Genomic DNA, 25,607 nt, shown 5'->3' with positions numbered 1-25,607 from the left:
ATGTGGGAAGGAAAGCCGTTCAAGTGTTGGAGTAAACAACAATGTAGTATTGGTCAGGGACTGAATAGTCAGGGGGTTGACAGTTCTCTGCAGTCCCGAAAGCTGTGTTGCCAGCATCTGGGACATGTGCACTGAGCTGGAGAGGAACTTGCAGGGGGAGGGGGAGGATCCAATGGTTGTGGTTCATGTAAATAGCAGCAATGTAGATAGGACCAGGAAAGGGGTTCTGCTGAATTAGCATAACCAAGTTGCGTTTAAGCAAAAAAGCATAATCTCAAAGGTAATAGTAGCTGAATTATTACCTTATGCAAAAGTGAATTAGCACTGTGCAAACAAGATTGGAGAGTTAAACTGGGATGCAAGTGAATTAGAAAAGATTAGATCACATGGAATACAGGGAGGCGTAACCATTTGGATACAGAACTGGCGCAAAGGTAGAAGATAGAGGATGGTGGTGGAGGGTTGCTTTTCAGCCTGGAAGTCTGTGGCCAGCACTGTGCCGCAAGGATCGGTGCTGGGTCCGCTGCTTTTTGTCATTTGTAGAAGTGATTTGGATGTGAACATAGGAGGTGTGTAAAGTTAAAAATCACACAACATTAGGTTATAGTCCAATAGGTTTATTTGGACGCACTAGCTTTCAGAGCTCTGCTCCTTCATCAGGTGATTGTGATGAACCAGCTAGTGCTTCCAAATAAACCTGTTGGACTAAAGCCTGGTGTCATGTGATTTTTAACTTTGTCCGCCCCAGTCCAACACCGGCATCTCCAAATCATAGGAGGTGTGGTTACCAAGTTTGTAGATGACACCAAAATTGGAGGTGTAATGGACAATCAAGAAGGTTTTCTCAGAGTACAACGGAACCTTGATCAGCTGGGTCAATGGGCCAAGGAGTGACAGATGGAGTTTAATTTTGATAAATGTGAGGTGGTGCATTTTGGAAAGGCAAATCAGGGCAGGACATATACACTTAATAGTAGGGTCCTGGGGAGTGTTGCCAAACAAAGGGATCATAGAGTCATAAAGTCATAGAGATGTACAGCACGGAAACAGACCCTTCGGTCCAACTCGTCCATGCCGACCAGATATCCCAACCCAGTCTGGTCCCACCTGCCAGCACTTGGCCCATATCCTTCTAAACCCTTCCTTTTCATATACCCATCCAAATGCCTTTTAAATGTTGCAATTGTACCAGCCTCCGCCACTTCCTCTGGCAGCTCATTCCATACATGTATCACCCTCTGCGTGAAAAAGTTGCTTCTTAGGTCTCTTTTATATCTTTCCCCTCTCACCCTAAACCTATGCCCTCTAGTTCTGGACTCCCCCACCTCAGGGAAAAGACTTTGTCTATTTACCCTATCCATGCCCCTCATAATTTTGTAAACCTCAATAAGGTCACCCCTAAGCCTCCAAACCTCCAGGGAAAACAGCCCAAGCCTGTTCAGCCTTTTCCTATAGCTCAAATCCTCCAACCCTGGTAACATCTTTGTAAATTTTTTCTGAACCCTTTCAAGTTTCACAACATCTTTCCGATAGGAAGGAGACCAAAATCGCACGCAATATTCCAACAGTGGCCTAACCAATGTCCTGTACAGCCGCATTTCGTCCACATCAATCTATGACCCATGCATTTAGATCATTGAACATGGGCTTTGGCCCACCATATCTGTACTGGCCATAATGCCATTCTAAGCTAACCCCCATCTGCCTACACGTACTCCTATTCCCTGCCTATTCATGTGTCCTTCTAAACGCCTCTTATATTTTGCTATCGCATCTCGTTCTAACACCTCCCCTTGGCAGTGTGCTCTAGGCAACCACCACCCTTTGTGTAAAACAACATGCTTCACACATCTCTTTAAGCTTTAAACCTATGCCCCCTTTTGTTTTTCATTTCCACTCTGGGAAAAAATCTTCAACAATCCATCTTATCCACGCCTCTCATAATTTTCTATATTTCTAATGGGTCCCCCCTCAGCTCTAGTAAAACAATCCAAGTTTTCCAACTCTCCTTATAGCTAATACATTCCAATCCAGTAAACATCCTGGTAAACCTCTTTTGCGCCATCTCCAAAGCCTCCACATCCTTTCTATAATGTGGCGATCAGGACTGCACACCATATTCCAAATGTGGCCTGACCAAAGTTCTGTACAGCTGCAACATGACTTGCCAACTTTTATGCTCAATGCCCCGACTGATGAAGGCAAGCTTGCTGGATGCCCTCTTTATCCACTTGTGTTACTACTTAGAGTCATTGAGTCACAAAGATGTACAGCATGGAAACAGAGCTTTCGGTCCAACTTGTCCATGCTGACCAGATATCTAAATTAATCTAGTCCCATTTGCTGGCAATTGGCACAAATTCCTCTCAACCCTTCCTATTCATATACCCATCCAGATGCCTTTTAAATGCTGTAATTGTACCAGCCTCCACCACTTCTTCTGGCAGCTCATTCAATGCATGCACCACCCTCTGAATGAAAAAGCTGCCCATTAGGTCCCTTTTAAATCTTTCCCCTCTCACCTTAAACGTATTCCCTCTAGTATTGGACTTCACTACCTTGACTAGACCTTGACTATTCAGCCTATCCATGCCCCTCATCATTTTATAAACTACTATAAGGTCATCCCTCAGTCATTGACGCTCTTGGGAAAATAGTCTCGGCTGAATACCCTCAGCTTCTCCCTCTAACTCAAACCCTCCAATACTGGTGACATCCTTGTAAATCTTTTCTGAACCCTCTCAAGTTTCCTCTAGCTGGGAGATCAGAATTGAACACAGTATTCCAATAGTGGCCTAACCAATGTCCTGTTCATAATTATACTATCGTATTCCTATTAGCAAACATTAAGGGCTATTAAGCTTATTATGTGTTTTTAATTGCAGGGAAGCCTTCCTTGTTTTTTCGAAGTTCAGAGCTTATGTAGCAACAGGATTGATTTCTGCTCACCCTCTTTACTGATGAAGTAAGATTTCAGTATGCTTTCATGTTGTTTCTACAACTAACATTGTTCTAACATCCCTGCCAGGTTATCAGCGAGAGAGACATTCTGGGTACCCAGTTAGTACGCCGTAATGATGAGCTGGCACTGTTGTATGAGAAGATCAAGATTCAGCATTCAATGTTAAATAAAGGCGAGATACAATACAGACAGCGGGTGGATGATATCCGACTGCTTCGAATGGAGATCAAAAAACTCAGACGGGAGAAACACCTCCTCAGCAAGAGTGTATCTAATCTGGAGGACCTCAGGTAATACGAGAGAAGTGAAAGCATTCTAGAAGCAAAGCATGGTTGCATTTTCCCCCCAACTCTAAGGCCACCAGACCCAGTTATAGGAGTCATCCACACTGCTCCAGAACTAGATTCACAGGCCAGGTATAGGTGGAGATGGCAGTTTCCCTTCTGTAAAGGACAATAACGAGCCAGTTGGGCTTTTACAACAATCTGAAAGCTTCTTGGTCACTTGATAACCATTTTTTATTTCCAGATTAGATTTTTAAACTGCGTTTAAATTCTTAAATTTCTGTTTGAACACACAATCTCTGGCATTTTAATCCATACCTCTGGTTATTTAGTTGAGTAACACAATCATCACACTATGATATACGAGAGTCAAAACGTATGGTGCTGGAAAAGCAAAGCTGATGAGGCAGCTTCCGAGGAGCAGGAGACTCAATGTTTTGAGCATAAGCCCTTCATCAGGAATGTGTGAAAAGAGCTTATGCTGGAAATGTCGACCCACCTGCTCCTTAGATGCTGTCTGACCGGCTGTGCTTTTCCAGCACCATACTTTTTGATTCTGATCTCCAACGTCTGCAGTTCTCACTTTCTCCACACTATGATATACATAGAAAATGTTCTCTTAATTTTAAGCGAAGCAAGTATCTTCTGCTGGTCTTCTGTTGCTCAAATTTTGATAACCTTTCAACATCTGCATGTCTGAGCTCATGCACTAGAGGGCTGCGAATAGTGAGCATGGGTGAAACCCTAATATTTCTGCTCCCTTGATGATTGTAATGGTCAGGAAGGGGTCCATTAATCAGGAGACAGGGTGGCGGGTGGGGACTTTACCACTTTAGCTCCCTCGCAACCACACCAGGTTAAGGATATGGCATGTAGGTACTTGGGTAGCCTTCCTGGCCTGCTGCCAACTGAATGGCAATTAATGCTCAGCGGTGGCCTGGGCTCTGAAAGTTTGGGTGAGGGATTGGGAGCAGCACTTCTTCCCCACTGGTGCTGTTGTTTACTAGGGTTGCTGGTCTATGATTAGGCAACAGCTTGTGGTAGTGGACTTCCGGCTCCAGGGAAAACATCGATTTTCCTGCTCCTCGGATGCTGCCTGACCTGCTGTGCTTTTCCAGCACCACTCTAATCTAGACTCTGATCTCCAGCATCTGTAGTCCTCACTTTTTTGCCTTCTGGCTCCAGGGAGCCTCTTTGTCTCAGGAAAGGCCCACTGCTGCTGCATGTCACTGAATTCAGCGGACATCCTCCCACAGAACAGATGTGAGATTCCTGTCAGCTGGAGAGCCAGTCCTGTCTCAACATGCTGATCCTGAGAATGCTAAATGTGTGGTTTTGCTTTTCTCTCTTTAAACCAGGGATGCTGAGGCCATTTAGAACCCAAGCATTACTATTCTTTCCATTGAGATTAGCACAGGTCATGGAGTGAACCTGAATACTCTTGTTATATTATTTAATATCATACAGTTTCATTAATCTACATACTTTATTATTGGCAGAGGTGTTGCATAATATTGATACAATTTTCAGAAACCCACTGGAACTCTTTCCTTTCAAAAGGTATTATGAATTTTAAAACGAAACACCCCTTCTCCCCTTCTATAGTCAGAGTGTCTCATCATTGGTTTCCACTTAGCCAATCTCTTCTGTGCAGCTTGATGGTATTGAAACACTTACAATGCCTTAAAAATCTGGCGACATTTAAACTCCACTGCTATTGAAGGAATTTGAACCTGGTATGTTTTGTTCTGAAAGTCTCATGGTTTGGGGCTACAAGAGTGTATATATATTTCAATGCTCAAGGTATCACTAATTTGTGGGATAGGCTGGATAGAGCAGATGGTTTAATGTGTCCCATATTTTTCTTATGCCCATATAATGTGACTCCCGTGTGAATTATGAAGAGCTGTATTCTCACTTGGTTAATAAACAGGTGGACTGCTGGCATTTTGAAAACATTTCAAAACAATTATGGAAATTTTTTTAGGTTACACTAGGTCTCCTTGTTCATTTTCTAAACCTGAATGCACTGCTATACCCATTGTTATTTGGAGAGTCCAAGTGATTAAATGCCTATCCATAGGGAGGTTTCTCCATGGCTGGGAAGTGGGATACAATGACATAAAATTGGCACTGTAACAATATGCCTAAAGCTCTCCCTCTACAGCAGAGTTCTACCTTTATAGAACATGCATGGGAATATGGTCACTGAACTCAATAATTTGAATCAAAAGAAATGTATAAAAGCACGACAAGTAAAATTAGAATGAATTGGACAGAGTTTTTCCAAGCTGTTTAGTATTCTTTTGGGGACCTGAACAGTTAGTGATAAAATGGAATATCTAAATAGCTCATAGGAATCTCAACTGATGTACTGTCAACATAAATATTGAACATCATAAGCAAGGCATTATTTTTCCCTCCTGTACTTTCCGTCTCCTAATTTCTGAACTCAGTTCGCAACTGCAGTCTGTTCTGTGAAGTCCTGTTTCTCAGTAGAAAAATTGTTTTAACTGTTTTCAATAACGTTTTAGTACAAGTACACACTTCTTCCATACTCAATAAATCAACTATTACTTACTGGTGGGGAAATAAACTCCTCCTTGAAAATGTCACAGATAAGAGGAGAAAGTGGTAACTGATGGCAGGACACTTTTTCAAATTTACTAGACCCCACAAGCCTTATGTATGCGCACATTCTCAGTTAATCAGCTCAAATATTTCCATGTGTGATGGCAGCTGTTCTGAATAATTTCATAAGCTTTTCAAACAGTTGAAGAATTAATTTTCACAGGGAAAAGAAGTTATGATAATTAGCCCTTTCACCCTGTCCCTATCTCTCTCTCTCTCGATGTTTTGACTGACAGATCAGATGGTGGTGTTCTAGAGTATGTCAAGTTTCACCTTTTTTTGTTTCTAGATTCTGATTTTCAAGGCTTGCTTGTTCCCACTCTGACCTCTCTGTCCTCGGCACTCCATGCAAGCTGATGGACTAGCACCTCACCTTACCACAAGGCATTTTGTCTTGACAGCGTCATACAATCACAGTTCCCACATTCTCTCCGCCAGTAGTAGTGGTAATTGAGGATTATGCATCAGTACGTTGCTCTAATTCACTCTCGGGATGTGGGTGTTGCTGGCTGGCCCAGTATTTATCATTTATTGTCCATGCTTAGTTGATCTTTGAGAAGCTGGTGATGAGGTGCCTTCTTGAACCGCTGCCGCCCATTTGGCTGAAGTACACCCACTATGATGTTCAGGAGGTAGTTCCATGATTTTGACCCAGTAACAATCAAGGAATGGCAATTTATTTCCAAATCTGGATGGTGGGTGACTTGGATGGGCCTTGCAGGTGGTGGTATTTACTGCTTTTGATGTACTAAATGGTTATGGTTGTAGGTTTTGGAAGATACTGTCTAAGAAGACTTGGATAAATTTCTGCAATGCACCTTATAGACGGTACACATTGCTGCTACTGAGAGTCATAGGTGGAGGGCTAAATGTTTGTGCACATGTGCCAACCAAATGATTTGCTTTGTCCCGGATGGTATCAAACTTCTTGAGTGTTATTGAAGCTGCATCCAACCAGACCAATGGGGAGTGTTCCATCACACTCCTGACTTGTGGCTTGTGGATGGCTGACAGGCTTTGGGGAGTCCGGAAGTCAGAGTTTTTCACTGCAGGATTCCTAGCCTCTGACCTGCTACTGTAGCCACAGTTCAGTTTCTATTCCAGGGTAACCACTGTTCCAAACCTCTAGAATGTAGACAGCGGGGGACTGAATAATGGTGGCACGAAGGTTTAGTGGTTAGCAATGTGACCTCACAGCACCAGGGACCCAAGTTCAATTCAAAAATCAGGTGACTGTCTGTGTGGAGTTTGTACATTCTCCCTGTGTCTGTATGGGTTTCCTCTGAGTGCTCCGGTTTTCTCCCACAGTCCAAAGATATGCAGGTTCGGTGAATTGGCCATGCTAAATTGCCCAAAGTATCCAAGGGATATGCAGGCTAGGTGGACTAGCCATGGTAAGTTCAGGATTATAGGGATAGGGTGGTGGGTTGGATCTGGCTGTGAGGCTCTTCGGAGGATCAATGTGGACTTGATCAGCTGCATGACCTGCTTCCACACTGTAATGATTTTGTGATTCTATAATTCTGTGACAATACCATTGAATGTTAAGGGACATTTGCTACTTGCAGCCCAAGCCTGAATATTGTTACACCTTGCTGCTCATGGGCATGGACTGCTTAAATGTGTGAGGAGTGACTCATGGTGCTGAATATTGTGCAATGATCAGCAAACATCTTCACTTCTGACCTTATTATGGAGGGACAGAGGAAATTGTGAGCTGGTGCTTGGTATTGTGATCTACTTTTTAAATTTATTCATGCAATATAGGCTTTACTGGCAAGGCAAAAGTCCTCTTTGCTACCTCCTCCCCAGCCCCACCCATTTATCACTCCACCCTGGAGGCTCCCTGCCTTAATTCCTGATTAAGGGCTTTTGCCCAAAACGTCGATTTTCCTGCTCCTCGGATGCTGCCTGACCTGCTGTGCTTTTCCAGCACCACACTAATCTAGAATCTTCACTGACAAGGCATTTATTGCCCATAAACTTGCTCTTGCAAAAGTGATGGCAAGTTACCCTTACCTGTTGTTGCCCATATGATGTAGGTATTCCTTCAGTGCCTTCAGTGAGGGATTTCCAGGATCTTTACTCAGTGACAATGTAAACCATGAGGTCTCAGCAAAAAGCAGTGATGAAGGTGGATAGAAGCAGAGGCCATTTAACCCCAAAAACAATACTGCTATGCAATGAGACGCTGTCTGATCTACTTCGCTCCATATTCATTGATACCTTTGGTTAACTTATATATTTCAATCATAAAGTTAACAATTGTAGCATCAATCATTATTTGCAAAAGAGAATTGCAAACTTTTTGCATGTCAAAAAGTCCTAATATAGTTCATCAAACATCTGGCTAACCTTAAGCATGTTTCCTTGCCATAGACTTCTCAATGCATTAACATAATTTCTCCCTCTAATATTAGTTTCCATCTTAGTACCTTTTAAATTTTGATCAAATTTTGATTAAAGTCTTACCTCCTATCCTTCTAAAATCCAGGGAACACAGTCTTGGTTCGTACAATCACTTCTCAGAATTTAACTATTCCAGATGGTCTACAAGGTGTACTGCTAATGCTGCACTTCAGTCCCCCAAGACCAGTACACCCTTCCTAAAGCAGAAATTGAATGCAGGATTCCAGAGGTAGTTTAACAAGTGGTTCCTTTACTCTCCAAAGCTTTCATATTCTCCCTGAAATACGATGCCTGGATTGTACAGTACTTCGGCTGGTTTTAAACTCATGGCCTATGGTTGATCATAACTTCCTGGCTTTTCTATTCAAATTATAAAGCCCAGGATTCAATATGTTTTATTAATTGCTTTAATAACCTGTCCTGGCACTTTCAAAGGTTTCTACGCAAGTGGTCCTAGGTCTCTCTGTTCTTGCAACACCTCTATAACTAATATGTGTTGTCTCACCTTATTCTTCACTCCAAAATGTGTTACTTCACACTTTACTGTGTAGATTTTTATCTGCTACTTGTCTGCCTATTCCACTGACGTGTCCATATTCACTTTAATCTATCAAATTTTTCCTCACAGTTTTCTAAACTTTCATGTTTCGTGCTATCTGCAGATTTCAAAATTATATCCTGTACTCCCAAATCAATGTTATTCATGTCTAGAGATGTGTAGGTAAGCTGAATTGGTCATGGTAAATTGCCCATGGTGTCCAGGGATATGCAGGCTAGGAGGATTAGCCACATGGTAAATACAGGGTTGTGGGGATAGGGTAGGGTATGGGTGGGATGCTCTTCACAGTTGGTGCAGACTCAATGGGCCAAATGGCCTCTTTCTGCACTATAGGGGATTCTATAATTCTATACCTGCCAAAACATCAGTGTTCCTGGTATTGAACCATAGGGAATTCCATTATCTCTTTTCTTTCAGTGCGAAAAACAGTTTTCACCATAACTCTGTTTCTGCCCCTCAGTCAATTTTGGATGGATGGTACTATTGTTCCTTTTTATCCCACGAGCTTCGAATTTGCCAATAATATGTTACTTTATCAAATAAATGCCTTTCGAAAGCCCACACACAAAATATCTACAACCACCTTCTTTGTTAACTTATCAAAAACTCACTTCCAAGACCTTTATATTTTCGTTTAAATACTTGTGTCAAACTAAATTTTAGAGAAGCTAAGACTAGCAAATGCTTAGCATTTCACCGGGGACATTTCAAGAAAGAAATACTACATTAATGAATGAGAGTCCCAATACTTCATTGTCTTTGAGCAGCGATTGTAAATCTTTATCTAATCAAATAAGTGGGCACCAAACACAGTTGGCACAACAAATGTGAGAACAAGTGCTCATTGAATTAAAATTATGCATTCAGCATTTGATAGAAATCCTGGATGATTATTAAAAATCCTCTTTTAGCATGTTGCTTCTACAGCAGGAGCCTAGAGTGATGTGCCTGGATCACCATATGTTATCTGCACGTTCCAAATAAACTAACCTAGAAATTCCAAAAGAATTAATAATAAATTTGAGAATTTGTTTGAAAAATACTGCATATGATAAGTAGTAAAACACAGTGAACCCTGTTTTGCAAAATTAGAATTAAGTTGAAATATTAGAGAAGATGGCACTAAAACATTGTGTGGCAGTAGTGGAAGCCGCTATCCTTTTGAGAATACATATAATCTTTTGTCATATTGTAGCTAGACAAAACTGTAATATAAAATTTAACAAGCTTGCTTAAGTTTTTGTGACATCACTTGTCAAACAAAATATCCCAAGGCACAATACAGAAGAAGGAATAGAGATTGCAGTGGAAAAATTAACTTAATTCATGGTCAAGAACATCAGGGAATGACAAAGTATTAAAACAAAAGACTTTTCAGAAAAGAATGAGGTAGCAGTTGTTTTTCACTTTCTGTTTCCTTGCAATATACAAAATCCTTTGCAGGCACTGAAGTGTTTATACTTATTCTACTGTCAAAGACAGCAGCCACTTCCTTCACCCTATGATTTGAGCAACATCTTGAACCATTTAAGATTTTGTTGGAAGGAAACAAACATTTTCTAACAAAGGCAAGGTAAAGTTGGCATATGCCCAGAGAGAAAGAGACATGTAGTGGTGAGTTGGTTACAATATCCAGGTGAGGGGCTAGGTTGAGATGGTGAGACCTTCATGGTGACCTCAGCTGGTATGAACTTGAACCTGCACTCTTGGCTTCACTCTGCATCGCATCCCAGCCATCTGGTCAAGTTAACTAACTAAACCCCTTTTAGAGAGTCTAAATAAATGAACAGTGACTGTGCTACTCTCTCATTGGTGTTTGGCTGTAGCTTAGCAACTGGCCAACTCGGCTCTAAGTCAGAAGATTGTGGCTTCCAGTCCTACACCAGAGACGTTAAAATGTATGCTGATGTTCCAGTGCAGTACTGCAGGAATGCTACACAGTCAGAGGAGCTGTCTTTTTAATCACATGTCAAACACAGGTCCAGCCTGCATGACAGGAGAATTGAAGGCATCCCATGACACACTTTCAGAGATATTCAAGGGACTTACTCATTGTGTCCTGGACAATAGTTATCTCTTAGTCTACATCACCAAAACAGATTATCTTGTCATTATCACATTACTAATCATGAAAGTTTACTATGCACATTTTGGATGCTCAGCTTCTCAAATTAAAGAATACAAGTAGTTCATTAAAAAAATCATTCACTTTGGAATGTTTTGAGATTTTGAAAAGCACTAAATACTTGCAAATCTTCATTCTCTATGACAGCGCCACTTTGGTCTCAGCACTGTATGAGGTGTCATTCTTGCGTATGTGCGTTAAGGTTTTGACTCATGTCTGTTTGACTAAGAAGCGATGGGAAGCCAATCTAAGATTTGGTGAGAGAATAGCAGAGTGTAAAGTAGTATGAGTCCAAGATGAGCAAAGTTGTCACCTCTGTTCAAGATAGGGAAGAAACAGAAGCAGGTAACTACAGTCTGGTTAGCCTCACATCTACCAAAGGGAGAATCTTGGAATCCATTATTAAGAAAATAGTAGCTGGACATTGTAGTACGGTCAGACAGAGTCAACATGATTCTGTGAAATATAAAACTCAAAAGAACTGTGGATGCTGTAAATCAGAAACCAAAACAGAAATTGCTGGAAAAGCTCAGCAGGTCTGGCAGTGTCTGTGGAGCGAAATCAGAGCTAACATTTTGGGTCAAGTGATCCTTCCTCAGAACTGGGTCATTGTACTTGGATCTTCAAGAGACTTTTAATTAAGTTTCACAACAAAGGTTACAATACATAATAAGAGTTTAAGGTGTGGGAATAGCATTTTAGCATGTTCAGGGGATTGCTCAGTGAACAGGAAGCAAAGGGTAAGGATAAATATTCATTTTCATATTGGCAAGCAGACAGTGTTGGAGTGCTATAGGGATCAGTACAAGGGCCTCAACTATTTATGATCTACTTGAATGAAGAGACTAAATGTACTGTTGCTAAAGTTTTTGATGACACAAAGGAAGGTACAAAAGTAAGTTGTCTTTCGGAGATAAAGAGTTAGATTTTATAGTTGGGAGTAGTGCTAACTGTCTGATATTTTTAACAAAGGCTCTTCAACAATGTTAATATACTTGGGATGGCCTTAAGGACATGAGTATAGAACTTGCACCACTCAGGGACAGGTTTACCCCCCTCTTGAGACCTGCTGGCCAATCTGATGGGCAGGCAGCTGAGTAGTCTCAGCAGTGACAAAAGCAAAAAGTGGGCACTGCTGGGATTACAGTAGATTCTTTGCCTTAGTGAGATGGATGTACAGTATAACAATGATGAGTCATAGAGTCATAGTCATACAGCACAGAAGCAAACCCTTCAGTCCATCCTATCCATGCTAACCAGGTATCCCAACCCAATCTTGTGCCACCTGCCAGCATCTGGCCCATATCTCTCCAATTCCTTCCTATTCATACACCTATCCAGATGCCTGTTAAATGTTGCAAGTGTACTATCCTCCACCACTTCCTCTGGCAGCTCATTCCATACACGCACCACCCTCTGCATGAAAAACCTGCCCTTTAGGTCTCTTTTATATCTGTCCCCTCTCACCGTAAACCTATGCCCTCTAGTTCTGGACTCCCCCACCCCAGGGAAGAGACTTTGTCTATTTATCCTATCCATGCCCCCCTTGATTTTATAAATCTCCATTAGGTCACCCTTCAGCCTCCGATGCTCCAGGGAAAACAACCCTAGCCTATTCAACCTCTCCCTATAGCTCAAGTCCTCCAACCCTGGCAAGATCCTTGTAAATTTTTTCTGAATCCTTTCAAGTTTCACAACTTTCTGATAGGAAGGAGACCAGAATTGCACACAATATTCCAACAGTGGTCTAACCAATGTCTTGTACAGTCGCAACATGACCTCCCATGCCCTGTACTCAATACTCTGACCAATAAAGGAAAGCATACCAAACTATCCTATCTACCTGTGACTTCACTTTCAAGAAGCTATGAACCTGCACTCCAAGGTCTCTTTGTTCAGCAACACTTTCCAGGACCTTCCCATTAAGTGTCTAAGTCCTGCTAAGATTTGCTTTCCCAAGATTTGCACCTCACATTCATCTAAATTAAACTACATCTGCCACTTCTTAGCCCACTTAGCCCATCTTATCAAGATCCCGTTGTAATCTGAGGTAACCTTATTCACTGTCCACTACACCTCCAATTTTGGTGTCATCTGCAAACTTATTAACTATACCGTTTATGCTCACATCCAAATCATTTATATAAAAGATGAAAAGTAGTGGACACAGCACCAATCCTTGTGGCACTCCACTGGTCACATGCCTCCAGTCTGTAAAACAACCTTCCATCACCACCCTCTGTCTTCTACCTTTGAGTCAAAATACAGAAGGAAGGTAGAGGTCTTGATGATGTGGTACGATGGCAACAACCTCTCTCTCAACATCAACCAAACTAAAGAACTAATCATTGACTTCAGAAAGAAAGGAGGAGAGCACGCTCCCACCCACATCAATGGAACTGAGGTTGGAGAGGGTGGAGAGCATCAAGTTCCTCTGAGTGACCATAACTGATAACCTGTGCTGGACCTCCCACGTTGGTGCGGTGGTCAGAAAGCACAACACGCCTCTTCTTCCTCAGGTGGCTCAGGAAATTTGACATGTCCATAAGGACACTCACCAGTTTCTACAGATGCCTCATTGAGAAATATTGCTGAAGAAACACAACAGGTCTGGCAGCACCTACAGAGAGAGAGAGAGAGACTGAGTTAGCGTTGTAAGTCCAATGTGACAGTTCTTCAAAACAGGATCAAACACTCATCATGGCATTCAGAACAACTTAATTGGTCAATTTCTTTATGATGGAAACTCATCTGGTGCATAACAGCCTGGTATGGCAACTGCTCTGCCCAGGACTGTAAGAAACTACAGATGGTTTTGTGTACAGCCCAGACCATCACGGGAGCCAACTGCCCATCAAAGGATTCCATTTACATGACTCGCTGGAGAGGAAGGGCTGCCAACATCATCAAAGACCCATCGCACTCCAATAATGATCAACCTCTTCCATTAGGCAGAAGATACAGAAGTCTGAACATATGCGCCATCAGATTCAGGGACAACTTCTTGCCAGCTGTTATTAGACTGATGAATGGACTCTCTAAATACTGATCTTGCTAACACTGATCTCGCCTAGCTCACGCCCTGTGTAATGTAACCTATATGCCTCTGTCCAAGTCTTTTTGAGCTGTAAGTCCTTGCTTACTATGATCTGCCTGTACTGCTGGTAAACAATGTTTTCACTGTACCTTGGTATACTTGACAATAAATCAATCAATCGGAAGTGACACAGATGCCAGAGGCTGTTTGGACAGTAAGGAATTGGGGACACTTTTGGTGTGGTGGGGGCAGGGGGAGAAGGATGATTTTGGAGACCAATTGTGAGGCATAAAGATAGATACCATCTTAAGGGAGGACCCCCAAGATTCTCAAGGCACACCCCAAAGGCGGTAACACATCTGGAAAACTGCGTACTGTTTTGATCTCCTAACTTAAAATTATAGCTACATTTGACACAACTTGGAATTGGTTTACTCAACTGATTCCTGGGATGAATGTTTTACCTTAAGAGTAAAGTTTGAACAGATTAGACTTTTAACCATTGGAGTTTAGAAGAATGAGAGGTGATATTATTGAAACATCAGATCCTGAGATGACTTTTGTGGAGGTGTTTAGGAATGTAGAAACCAGAAACAGACTATGGCTGTTCAAGCCTGCTTGGCCATTCAATATGATCATGCCTGATTCTATATCTCAATACCATATTCTCACTGTCTCTTCATAGCCCTTGATACCTTTAATATCTAAAACATTAACAATTATAGAAATTGGGGATATAGTTTAGAAATAAGTGATATTCCATTTAAGCTGGAAATGAGAAGATTTTTTTTCCCGTAGAATGTCATTAGCCTGTTGACCCCTCTTCCCCAGGGAGCAGTAAAAATAGGGTTATTGAAAATATATTCAAAATTGAGTCAGATAGACTTTGATTGACAAGGTAGTCAAGGATTATGGTGAATGAATAGGAAAGTTGGATTGAGATCACAATCAAATCAACCATGATCTTATTGAATCAGAGACCAGATGGCCTGTTATTGTTCCTAATTCCTGTATTCTTGTGTGAGTAACTGTGCTTGTTTTCCTCAGAGGCACATTATAAGAAACTGCTTGTTTTTCTTTTAAATAAGCATCAAAAACAATATTCCACAGGTGCAAATCTGCAACAAGAACTCGTATTGCTGAAGAAACTCACCAGATCTGGCAACATCTACAGAGGGACGCAGAGTTAGCATTGTAAATCCAATGTGACTGTTCTTCAAAATAGAATCAAACAGCTCATCTTGGTGCTCAGAACAACTTCATTGGTCAATGTCATTAAGCCAGAAAGTCATCTGATATCTTTGAAGTCAAAAGTGTGACTTTGGACAAATTACATGGAGTTTTAGTGGATAGTAGTTATGTCAGGCAGTTCCTCAGAGTGAGAAGATTCAGGTTTTCTGTCCATTCTTAGTTGTCTCAACAGAATCTTTGGAAGAGCAGATGAGATGATTTAACTTTGAAGATATCAAAAATTACATTGTACTGCTCTCAGCAATTTTAGATACAAAGGCCAGATAAACTCTGCTTTGTCAACATTGTCCAACTCCCAGAAAGAATGTTCTTTAAAGCAGGAAAAGGCAGAGAATTGTAGACGTTTATAGCAGAGAGGAAAACATTTAACTGTGTCATTGATGATTCTTTCAAGGAACAGTTCAATTAATCACATGCCCTGCCCTTTCCCCATTGATTTGCAATATATTTCTTCTCTTCCTTTTCCAATCCCCTTTTGAAGGTTTGATTGGACCTGTCTTCACCAGATGTCCAAATCCTAACCTCTTTCACCAGAATAAAAAAAAGCTTCCTTATATTTGTTCTTTTGCTAATCATTTTAAATCTGAGTGCTCTGTTCCACCACTAAGAACAATTTGTATCGACTCTGTAAAGACTCCTCATGATTTTAAACATTGTTAATCTCATTCCTAACCTTGAGGACAGCCCCTAATGTAGTGATTGGAGCCAGAGCTAGGTGGATTTCATTGACTATGAGATCCCTGACTGGGAGTGTTAACCTGGGACATTAGGGAGCCCTAGCTGACAAACATGAGCTCCAGAGAGTCTCCTCAGTCTAAGGACTGGCTGAACTCATGTACTGGAGTCCATATACTGTACACATGTAAATAAAAGGTGACTTGGTTATAGGATAGCAGCCTCTGTTCAGTTATTTCACCTAACTTCTCCAATCCACCTCAACCTCACCTCTCTGTTAAAAATGAATCAAGGAAATGATTGGCAACAGATTATGTTGAAATATTTACTGTCCTTATACAGTAATTATGATGAATATTTATTGACTGACTAGATTGCATGGGATAATTAACCATTTTTGCAAATATTATGTGAAGAAAAGAAATTATGTGTGATTTGAGTAAGTATTTTATGAAAGTATTTGTTGAAGTGTGAAATTGAGGTGCTTTTGGTTTCTTTGTCTGGATGTCCACAAAGCAGCTCAACATGGTTATTGTATTTTATATCGAGCTAATTTCCATCTGGCTTTCTCCCTATGTGTAAATATTCTAAGTGTACGCATTGTGTAACTTTTCACAGATCAGCCATTGCACATATATTATTATGTTGTGGGTTCAACAATCAGTGTCATATCCATGCAATAAAATGGCAGCGCAGAAAAGTGTTAAATTCCACATTAAATAGTTTCTGGACTGTTCCTGGCAAAACATAAATAAGAACAGGAGTAGACCATTCAGCCCTTTGAGCCAGCTCTGCCATTCAATATGATCATGGATGATCATCCAACTCAGTCCCCTGTTCCTTCTTTTTTCCCATATCCTTAAAGCCATTTAGCCCCAAGTGTTATATCCAACTCATTCTTGAAATCATACAATATTTCGGTCTCGGCTGCTTTCTGTGATAGTGAATTCCACAGGCTGTCTGGGTGAAGACATTTCGTCTCGTCTCAGTCTTAAATGTTTTTCCTATCTTGTTTGACTGTCACGCCTGTCTCTGGACTTCCATGTTATGTGGAGCTCCAAGAATTGAGAGTAGCTCAGGATATCAATCAAAATCTGAATGGTTGAACTTTCCCAGTTCACAGAGGTAGCTTTAGTCATTGGTTGAGGGGGGGAAGAAACTAGGCTTGACTTCTGAGAGGTTGGCTCCGAAACACTTTCCCTCTTCTGTTTGCTTTTCCCAAATGTGGAATTTCAGTAACGACAGCTACCCATCTGGCATGTAATTAATCAGGGCAATTAATGGGGCAATTAATCCTTATTGTGAAATAGATTGCAATTTTCCCAACACATACAGGCTGTATCACAAGCCCCACAATTGAGCTAAGGCAGCTTCATAGCAGGGAGGTCTGAATCGCAAACCATATAAAGCCGTTTAATTTGACTGCATTATATCACATTGCTCCAGCCACCTGAAACAAAAGGCATTGCCATGCATCTATTTTTAAAGACTGATGGCTCTGCTGATGCTGAGCTGTCACTGAAAAGGTGGACAACATCCCCATCCACAGATCACTCTATCAGACTCCCTAACATTGAAGGTAAAGTCTAACAGCAGGCAAGAAGTGTGATGTGCTTTGTGCTTGTTGTGCAGGCGTGAGATCTACCACGTCCAGAAAGAACTTCTGAAGGAACGGACACGGTGCAGGGCCCTTGAGGAGGAGTTGGAAAATCCAATGAATGTTCACAGGTGGCGAAAGCTTGAGGTGACTTTAATTTCATTTCTTTCACTTTTGCATTCATTACTGTTTTGAACAATGACTAGTTTACAGCAGCAATTCCCTCCTGACTGGACATGCTTATGCCTAAAACATGATCTATTTAATTCAGCCTCTAGGCCCACACAATATTGCGGGAGATTTATATTGTGTAAATAATCCTCAAGCGTAAAAGATAAATTTCTCCATTTTATGATTTGTTTGATCTGAGAATGTACCAGAATATGATTTAAATAAATAAACTATTAAAAATTCAACAGAATTCACTCGCACTGACAGGAGTCTGGTGAGTTCCTTATATGTCAATATTTCTTATATCACTAAAATGTATATTTCACTTGCAAAATACTTTTACTGTGATATTTATGCTGCTGAAAATAAGCATTATATAATATAGAATTTCTTGCAATTATATCCTGCCTTTTAGGCAAGACTAGCAATTTCGAAGAACTGAAGTTTATTGGTAATTGTTGCTCTCCTATTACATGACAGTAGAGGTTTTTTTTCCCATAAAGCACATTATTGGGTCAACTGACAGCAACTCTCTGCTTTTCAGCTAATTGAATTGTATTGACCTCAAAGTGCTACTCAAAAATTGGAGGTGAAATGGCCTTAGAAATGCTGAATAACCCTTAGTGATAGACTCTTTGATCTTAATCATCTGTACAGGTTAACAACCAGCAACCCAAGTAACTATGATATAGTTGTTATACTCTGAGACAGTACTGGTGACATGGAAGAGATTGTGATGCTATCATGATATTGGTTCCTAGAAGGGAACTTGTGCCAATCCCTTCCCAAATAGCAATGGAAAAGGGAAGCTTATGCATAATAGAATAAGACAGTTCTCTTTCTATTACCAAATTACTTTATGTCCCGTCTGTGGCTTTTTGCTTTGAAGCATCCAGGAGAGCAACATTGGTCTCAAAGTCTAAAATATGAGAGATATAAATGCAAGGGTCCTTCCGGTTATTTGAGCATTTCCCTTTTGAATACTGGAGCTGAATCCTTGCTATCTAATTTCAAATATCACTACTTAAAATAATTTAAATATTTGAAGGAAGAAAACAACTTAATGTGAAATAATGGCTTAGGCTTTTCACTGCTGTGTACTAATTTTTAAAATGATTTGGAGAAGGTTGAATGCAGAAAGATACTTGGGGATGTCCAATGCCTTATTGGTGCCTTCTGGGTTTGGCTAGCCAGTTTGCCTTACTGCCTGTCTGTTGGTGCTGGAAGAGCACAGCAGTTCAGGCAGCATCCAACGAGCAGCGAAATCAACGTTTCGGGCAAAAGCCCTTCATCAGGAATAAAGGCAGTGAGCCTGAAGCATGGAGAGATAAGCTAGAGGAGGGTGGGGGTGGGGAGAGAGTAGCATAGAGTACAATGGGTGAGTAGGGGAGGAGATGAAGGTGATAGGTCAAGGAGGAGAGGGTGGAGTGGATAGGTGGAAAAGAAGATAGGCAGGTCGGACAAGTCAAGGAGACAGTAACTGAGCTGGAAGCTTGAAACTAGGATGAGGTGGGGGAAGGGGAAATGAGGAAGCTGTTGAAGTCCACATTGATGCCCTGGGGTTGAAGTGTTCCGAGGCGGAAGATAAGGCGTTCTTCCTCCAGGCATCTGGTGGTGAGGGAGCGGCGGTGAAGGAGGCCCAGGACCTCCATGTCCTCGGCAGAGTGGGAGGGGGAGTTGAAATGTTGGGCCACGGGGCGGTTTGGTTGATTGGTGCGGGTGTCTCGGAGATGTTCCCTAAAGCGCTCTGCTAGTAGGCGCCCAGTCTCCCCAATGTAGAGGAGACCGCATCGGGAGCAACAGATACAATAAATGATATTGGTGGATGTGCAGGTGAAACTTTGATGGATGTGGAAGGCTCCTTTAGGGCCTTGGATAGAGGTGAGGGAGGAGGTGTGGGCACAGGTTTTACAGTTCCTGCGGTGGCAGGGGAAAGTGCCAGAATGGGAGGGTGGGTCGTAGGGGGATGTGGACCTGACCAGGTAGTCACGGAGGGAACAGTCTTTGCGGAAGGCGGAAAGGGGTGGGGAGGGAAATATATCCTTGGTGGCGGGGTCTTTTTGGAGGTGGCGGAAATGTCGGTGGATGGTCTTTTTATTTAAGCAGGATGACAACAGGCTTAAAACTGGATATGCATGTTTCTAACTGACTGTGAATATTCAGCAATGGGTCCTGTAAGGTTCCAGTGTTCAGACATTATTGGAAGAGGCCTCAGGCCAAATCTTCAGCGTGGACATCAACTAGTGTTCTCCCAGCAGTGTCCTGCTCATGCTCCGATGAGAAAAGGCACCACATCCAAACGTAAGTGCATTTCCAGAGGCTACATGAGTCCCCAGAGCAGTATGTCTCCAGTTATGATGTGGAGGAGCAGGCATTTGATAGGGGTGTACAAAGTTAAAAATCACACAACACCAGATTATAGTCCAACAGGTTTATTTGGACGCACTAGCTTTCGGAGTGCTGCTCCTTCATCAGGTAGCTGTTCCCTGATGAAGGAGCAGCTCTCCAAAAGCTAGTGCTTCCAAGTAAACCTTTTTGACTATAACCTGGTGTTTAATTGTCTCCAGTTTGTAATTTCTGTGGGACAGGGAAAGCTAGCCAAGACTGCTGCATTTTTTGTTCCTATCTAGAATAAAATTGATCCCAGTTAAGAAGATGTGCTCCAGGTTTCCTATCGATGAAAAGACGGTATTTAAAATGTTCAAGTTCGTGTCTAGATGGAACCCTGAGGGAAAATTAAGGAGGAAGAATTGCATGCCTCTAAAGGGGGGGAAGAGTTTTCTTTTTAAATTAATAGAAGCAAAATCATGGATAGCTCAGTTAGAGGCAATGACAGGGAGAGGAATTGATATTGTTTGTGCTAATTTTCAGGCTATAATGAAGACGTCTTTGAATAACCTTTAAATATACAGCAATAATTGAGATGGATAACCCTTAATAGTGCTTGCGTGATAATTTTGTTTTGAACTTGTATTTGTTACAGGCGAGTGATCCAAGCAGATATGAGCTGATTCTAAAGGTTCAGACATTACAGAAGCGTCTGATCTCGAAGACTGAGGAGGTGGTGGAGAAAGAGCTGCTTTTACAGGTGCACATTAATGAAGTGAATAACACAAGCTGAAATAATTCGTTTCTTGCTTGTTGAAACCAGTGAGAATTGAAAGCTTGATGTGGCCCATCAGTAATTCAACTTTTCATGTATTTAACATAATCATTGCAATAGTGCAGGATGCATTAAACATAGCACAGTCAGCTCTAATGGAACGCAGCTGGGTTGCAAATCTCTCGATTAACCTCACTACTTCTTAAAGTGAATAAGTATCATTCACTACTGTGGCATTAATAGCATGGAGTGATTGGTAAATTCCTGGTCTTCCACCTCCAAGGACATGGGGTTGAATCTAGTTAAGACGGATAAAATGATGAAACCAATGGTCAATGGCCCACACTAAAAATGAATCCTGACTTGCAACTAGATTGACCATCTCAATTTGAGAAGGAACAATGTGTGTAATATTGGAAAGTTAAAGTATTCAATGGGTGCAGTGTAACCAGAGAGTTGAATGTTCCTTTTGCAGTTGGAATTCAGGTGTTGAGTTGGATCCTGGGCTGCAAACCCACCCCTGCAGTAAAACAGAGAGTGGCAACAATTTTGATTGATGGAATCAGGGAGTTACTTGACTCAGAGATAACTGTCCAATGAGCCAGCAAGACCTTTGATCTGTTAATCAGGGTTTGCATGTTGCTGGGTTGGTCAGTCAAAGCATAGGCCACGTTGTGACTAGCTTTGGTGGTCTTTGCCGTGGTGGACATTCTTATGTTAATGTTTTGGACAGTAGTCAGCAAAGCTAAAACTTCCCACATCTCAAAGGGCAGTGGGAGGCCTGAACAAGGGACTGGGTGACACATCCTTCAGAATCAATGAAGTTTGGAGGGGAAACCCTTTGTCATGCTCTCAACACCTTCTGATACAAGCCGGCAGCTGTCTCTGTCCTCAGAGCAAGTCTAATTCCTGATAGCTGTTGAAGCCTTTTATAAGCCTACAACAGTTTGAAGCGACTCAATACCAGGAGCAGATTGTTAAAAGCCCACTTCAGTAAGTATTGCCCTTAATGGGCTTTGCTTCCCACTGGTTCACTGGCTACATGTGTTTTCCTGATGATGAAAATATTGAATAAAATTATTTGCACTATAGTGTCTTTACTGAGTCACTGCATACACATATACACCACGGGTAATGTAGGGAAAATTAAGCATTTCTGAAGTGCACTGTAGGGGGATAAAATATAAAAAGGGGATTCAAGATCCCTCTGATTCAGAAAAAAAATAATAAATAGCAGATTCAGAATCTCCTTAAAAAAAAGGCCGCTTCCTTCCCATCCTCAAGAAAATGATGGAAGATGGAAACAGGGGCATCTCTGAAGAAGAGTGTTGTACTCAAAACGTTAACTCTGTTTTTCTCTCTCCTCAGATGTTGCCAGACCTGCTGAGTTTCTCCAACATGTTAATTTTTGGTTAGATCTCCAGCATCTTCGGTATCCATTATTGTAGAAATGGGTTCAGCTGACTCAAAGTTGTCCTCATTTCCAATTGTTCCACCTCTGTTCTATCTCATTGGAATTAGATATTTTCTATGAAGGAGAGTGTGTTTTTCTTTGCATCTTGTCATGATGTACCTGAGTTGAGTGCGCTTTGTGCTGATTGTGCATTCTGAAAATAGAATGTGTTCCATTTCTTAATGCTACTATTGCTCAATTTGACAAGTGCAACAAGATCAAAAAGGGAAGTAAAGGCCAATCCAGGAATCTGAATGTAACAATGTAACCACTCCAACTATAACCTGGATTTTTAACTTTGTATACCCCAGTCCAACACTGGCACCTCCAAATCACCTCGACTGTAGTTTCCTGTGGGTTTTATGAGTAGGACGCAGGTACAATATTGCAGCGAATTGTGCATTCTCTATTTTAATGAGATTTTGACTGTTTCGTCAAACCGTGGCACTATTTCTACTTCTCCAACCTGGAACTTAAATCAGCTTTCCGGACAAATTATTCTGACATTTAGTAGACCAGGTCATTAACAGGATCCAGTTGCACTTCTCATACATGGCAGTGTCTGGCAAGATCTTGGCTCCATTTCCATTTCTGTACCTCAAGAAGTTGAACTTTCTCTCCAGGTGCTGTTGAGATCAGTATCTTTTCTTGCATATTTCCAGGATAATGAAAAGAGAACACGTTGGGAACATGCAGCAAACCAGGACCCAGCTAAAGTGTTGACCTTTCTCTTTTTAAATCACAAAATTGATTTTAGTTTGGCAATATTTTTGGTTCCTATTTTTCAAATTCCCATAAAAGTGTTTGACATAGACATTCCCACCTTGGGAAACTTCATGAGATTAACAGGAAAAGACATAGGAGACAAAAAGATAAACTATTTCCACTGGCTGAGGATTCTAGACCTGGGTGACATTGTCTGAAACCTAGGGCCAGACCATTCAGGAGAGACGTTAGGAAGCATTTCTACACACGAGTGGTGGATGTTTGTAACTCGCTTCCACAAACAGTAGTGTTAATTTTAAATCTGAGATCGCTTAAAGTTTTGTTGAGCAGAGGTATTAAACAATATGGGCCTAAGGCAGGTATATAGTGCTAGGCCACAGATCATCCATGACCTCATTGAATGCTGGAACAGTTGTGAGGGGCTCAATGGCCTAATCCTGTTCTGATGTTTGTATTAACCAGCCGAAGGTAATGTTATGGGTTCAGGTTGGAAGTGTGTCTTACATCCGCCTGACTTTATCTTGATTTCATTTCAGTGGAAGGTAAAATTGGAGAGGTAGGGTAGAAGGTAGGCTTCTGATCTTACCCATGCTGTTATTGTGGGGCAGGGTGGGCTCATTCATGGTTTTATTTTGAACTAACGAAATTTTATTAAATGAAGGAAGTCTAGCCTTTATTAGATCTGTCACAGAATTCCTTTGTGCTGTTATTTGGAGGAGAACCTCCTGTCACCTTAAGGAGAAGCAACAGATAATGTTGTATTTTTGACCCAAATTATTTCTGGCAAACACTTGAACAGGACAAGTTGCTGCATCCATTCATGGATGGATCTATTAACAGCAGGTGGCAATAGATAACCAATATTAGCCTGCATTCCATCAGTGGAATAGCAGGAGGGATGAAAAGAGACATTTTCTTGTGATCAATTCCGACTGGAAATTGCTGATAAACAAACATTACTTTTTCTGAAACCAGGAGATAAAATTTATAAAAAGGAAAGTCTTTAAGGTAAAACAAGTGTGGCAACTTAATCTGTTCCCTTCAGGCTACTTCACTTCACCAGGGTACTGCAGATTTGATCCAAGAAGGTCATATTTGTTGTGACAAATTATTTAAGACAGCATAAAACAAGAAATTTGCCTTAGAAATTAAGGAAGAAACAGAAGAAAATCATGACTCAAGGACTGTATGAATAGAAATGGAAAGTCACTTAAAATCTTCTGTGGATTAAATTATTGAATCTAGACTTATATAAACGAGTCATGTTTAGATTGTTCCCTGTCAGCATGCATTTAGTTGTGAACCTGTTAAAATAGGGTTTAATCATATTTGACATTCATATTACAAAAGAAATTGTTGCTTTATTATTTGGCATTTTGCACCATTCTGATTTTGGATTTCCACTCCAGGAAAAAGAGAAGCTCTATGTGGAGCTGAAACACATCTTGGCACGACAGCCAGGACCAGAAGCTGCTGAACAGCTAATGATGTACCAAAGGACACTGCGAGATAAAACTAAGCAACTGAAGGTGAGCATAGATTTTGGACATTTTACACTTTCTAGTGCTCCTGTGGAGATATAAGCAACTAAGTCCATTTTTCTTTTGATTCAGTGGTGCCTTGTTTTACATAATTTTTATCAGCTGGGAACTACATTCCTCAGTTCCCCGTAGTCACAGCCCCACTTGCAGCTCAGAAAAACAATGTTTTTCAAGATTCTCTCGCAGGGGATATTTATACTTGTACCACCATGACTCATGATGTGAATGTGACAAAATTAGTAATTTTGTTTAATGTTCAGGCCAGGCAGCTTTATTGAAAAGTGAGAAGGGATTTTGTTTCAATGTTTCATAAGTCAGATAAGTTGGTGAAATGAATAATGTGTAATTTAGTGTGGAGCAGTCCAATTGCAGGGTGAATTCATGTAAACAGATGCTATTTCTTTCAAAGCTTTTTGCAACATTAGATTGGGGCACATTGCCCAAATCCCTAGATCTAGCAGGAATTGTGAAGGGTAAGAAAGACCTGAGAAAATAGGCAATCACTTCTCACCAGGCCCACTGTCAGGGAAAGGCCACCAGGATTCTTAAGGACCCATCCCACCCTGGCAATGTTTTTCTACAACCTCTACCACTGGGGAGAAGGTACAGAAGCCTGAACACACGCACCAGCTGGTTTCACAACAGTTTCTACCCTACTGTTGTTAGAATACTGAATGGACTCACAAACTCTTCACATTCACCTGTACCTCTGTTTCTGTTTTTGCCGTTGTTTATCTATTATTTACTATCTATGCTACCTGACTCTGTGATCTGCCTGTAATGCTCGCAAGACAAAGCTTTTCACTGTGCCTCGGTACACGTGACAATAAATTCAATTCAATTCAATTCAAAGTATCAGTGACAGATTACTAAAATAGAAGTGAATCTCACTGATAAATATTTTTCTGAAAATCATTCCACAAATAACAATCTCCTTGCCTGTTGTAGGTAAACATAAAATAAGTCCAAGCAACCACATGCACAAACTCGTCTGTGCTCTGTAGAGACTGTAGGTACATAAATAAATAAATGTGTGTGGCTTGCACATCTCAGCTACATAAATAAATCTGTGCCACATCTGTC

At 41.2% G+C, this 25,607-nt stretch overlaps 1 protein-coding gene across 1 annotated transcript in view; it reads left to right on the top strand.

Annotated features, from left to right (window-relative positions):
- Positions 1-25,607, top strand: part of cfap58 (cilia and flagella associated protein 58) — a 220,726-nt gene that overhangs the window by 101,438 nt on the left and 93,681 nt on the right. Inside the window, exons 13-16 of the mRNA XM_072557067.1 lie at positions 3,029-3,252; positions 17,566-17,677; positions 20,685-20,789; positions 24,393-24,512. Coding sequence (XP_072413168.1) covers positions 3,029-3,252; positions 17,566-17,677; positions 20,685-20,789; positions 24,393-24,512 — 561 coding nt within the window. The remainder of the gene's footprint in view (positions 1-3,028; positions 3,253-17,565; positions 17,678-20,684; positions 20,790-24,392; positions 24,513-25,607) is intronic.

Source organism: Chiloscyllium punctatum, chromosome 38 (assembly GCF_047496795.1).
Source record: "Chiloscyllium punctatum isolate Juve2018m chromosome 38, sChiPun1.3, whole genome shotgun sequence".
NCBI classification, from domain to species: domain Eukaryota; kingdom Metazoa; phylum Chordata; class Chondrichthyes; order Orectolobiformes; family Hemiscylliidae; genus Chiloscyllium; species Chiloscyllium punctatum.
Note: the sequence above shows the minus strand (reverse complement) of the source record. Positions and strands in the feature narration are given on the sequence as shown.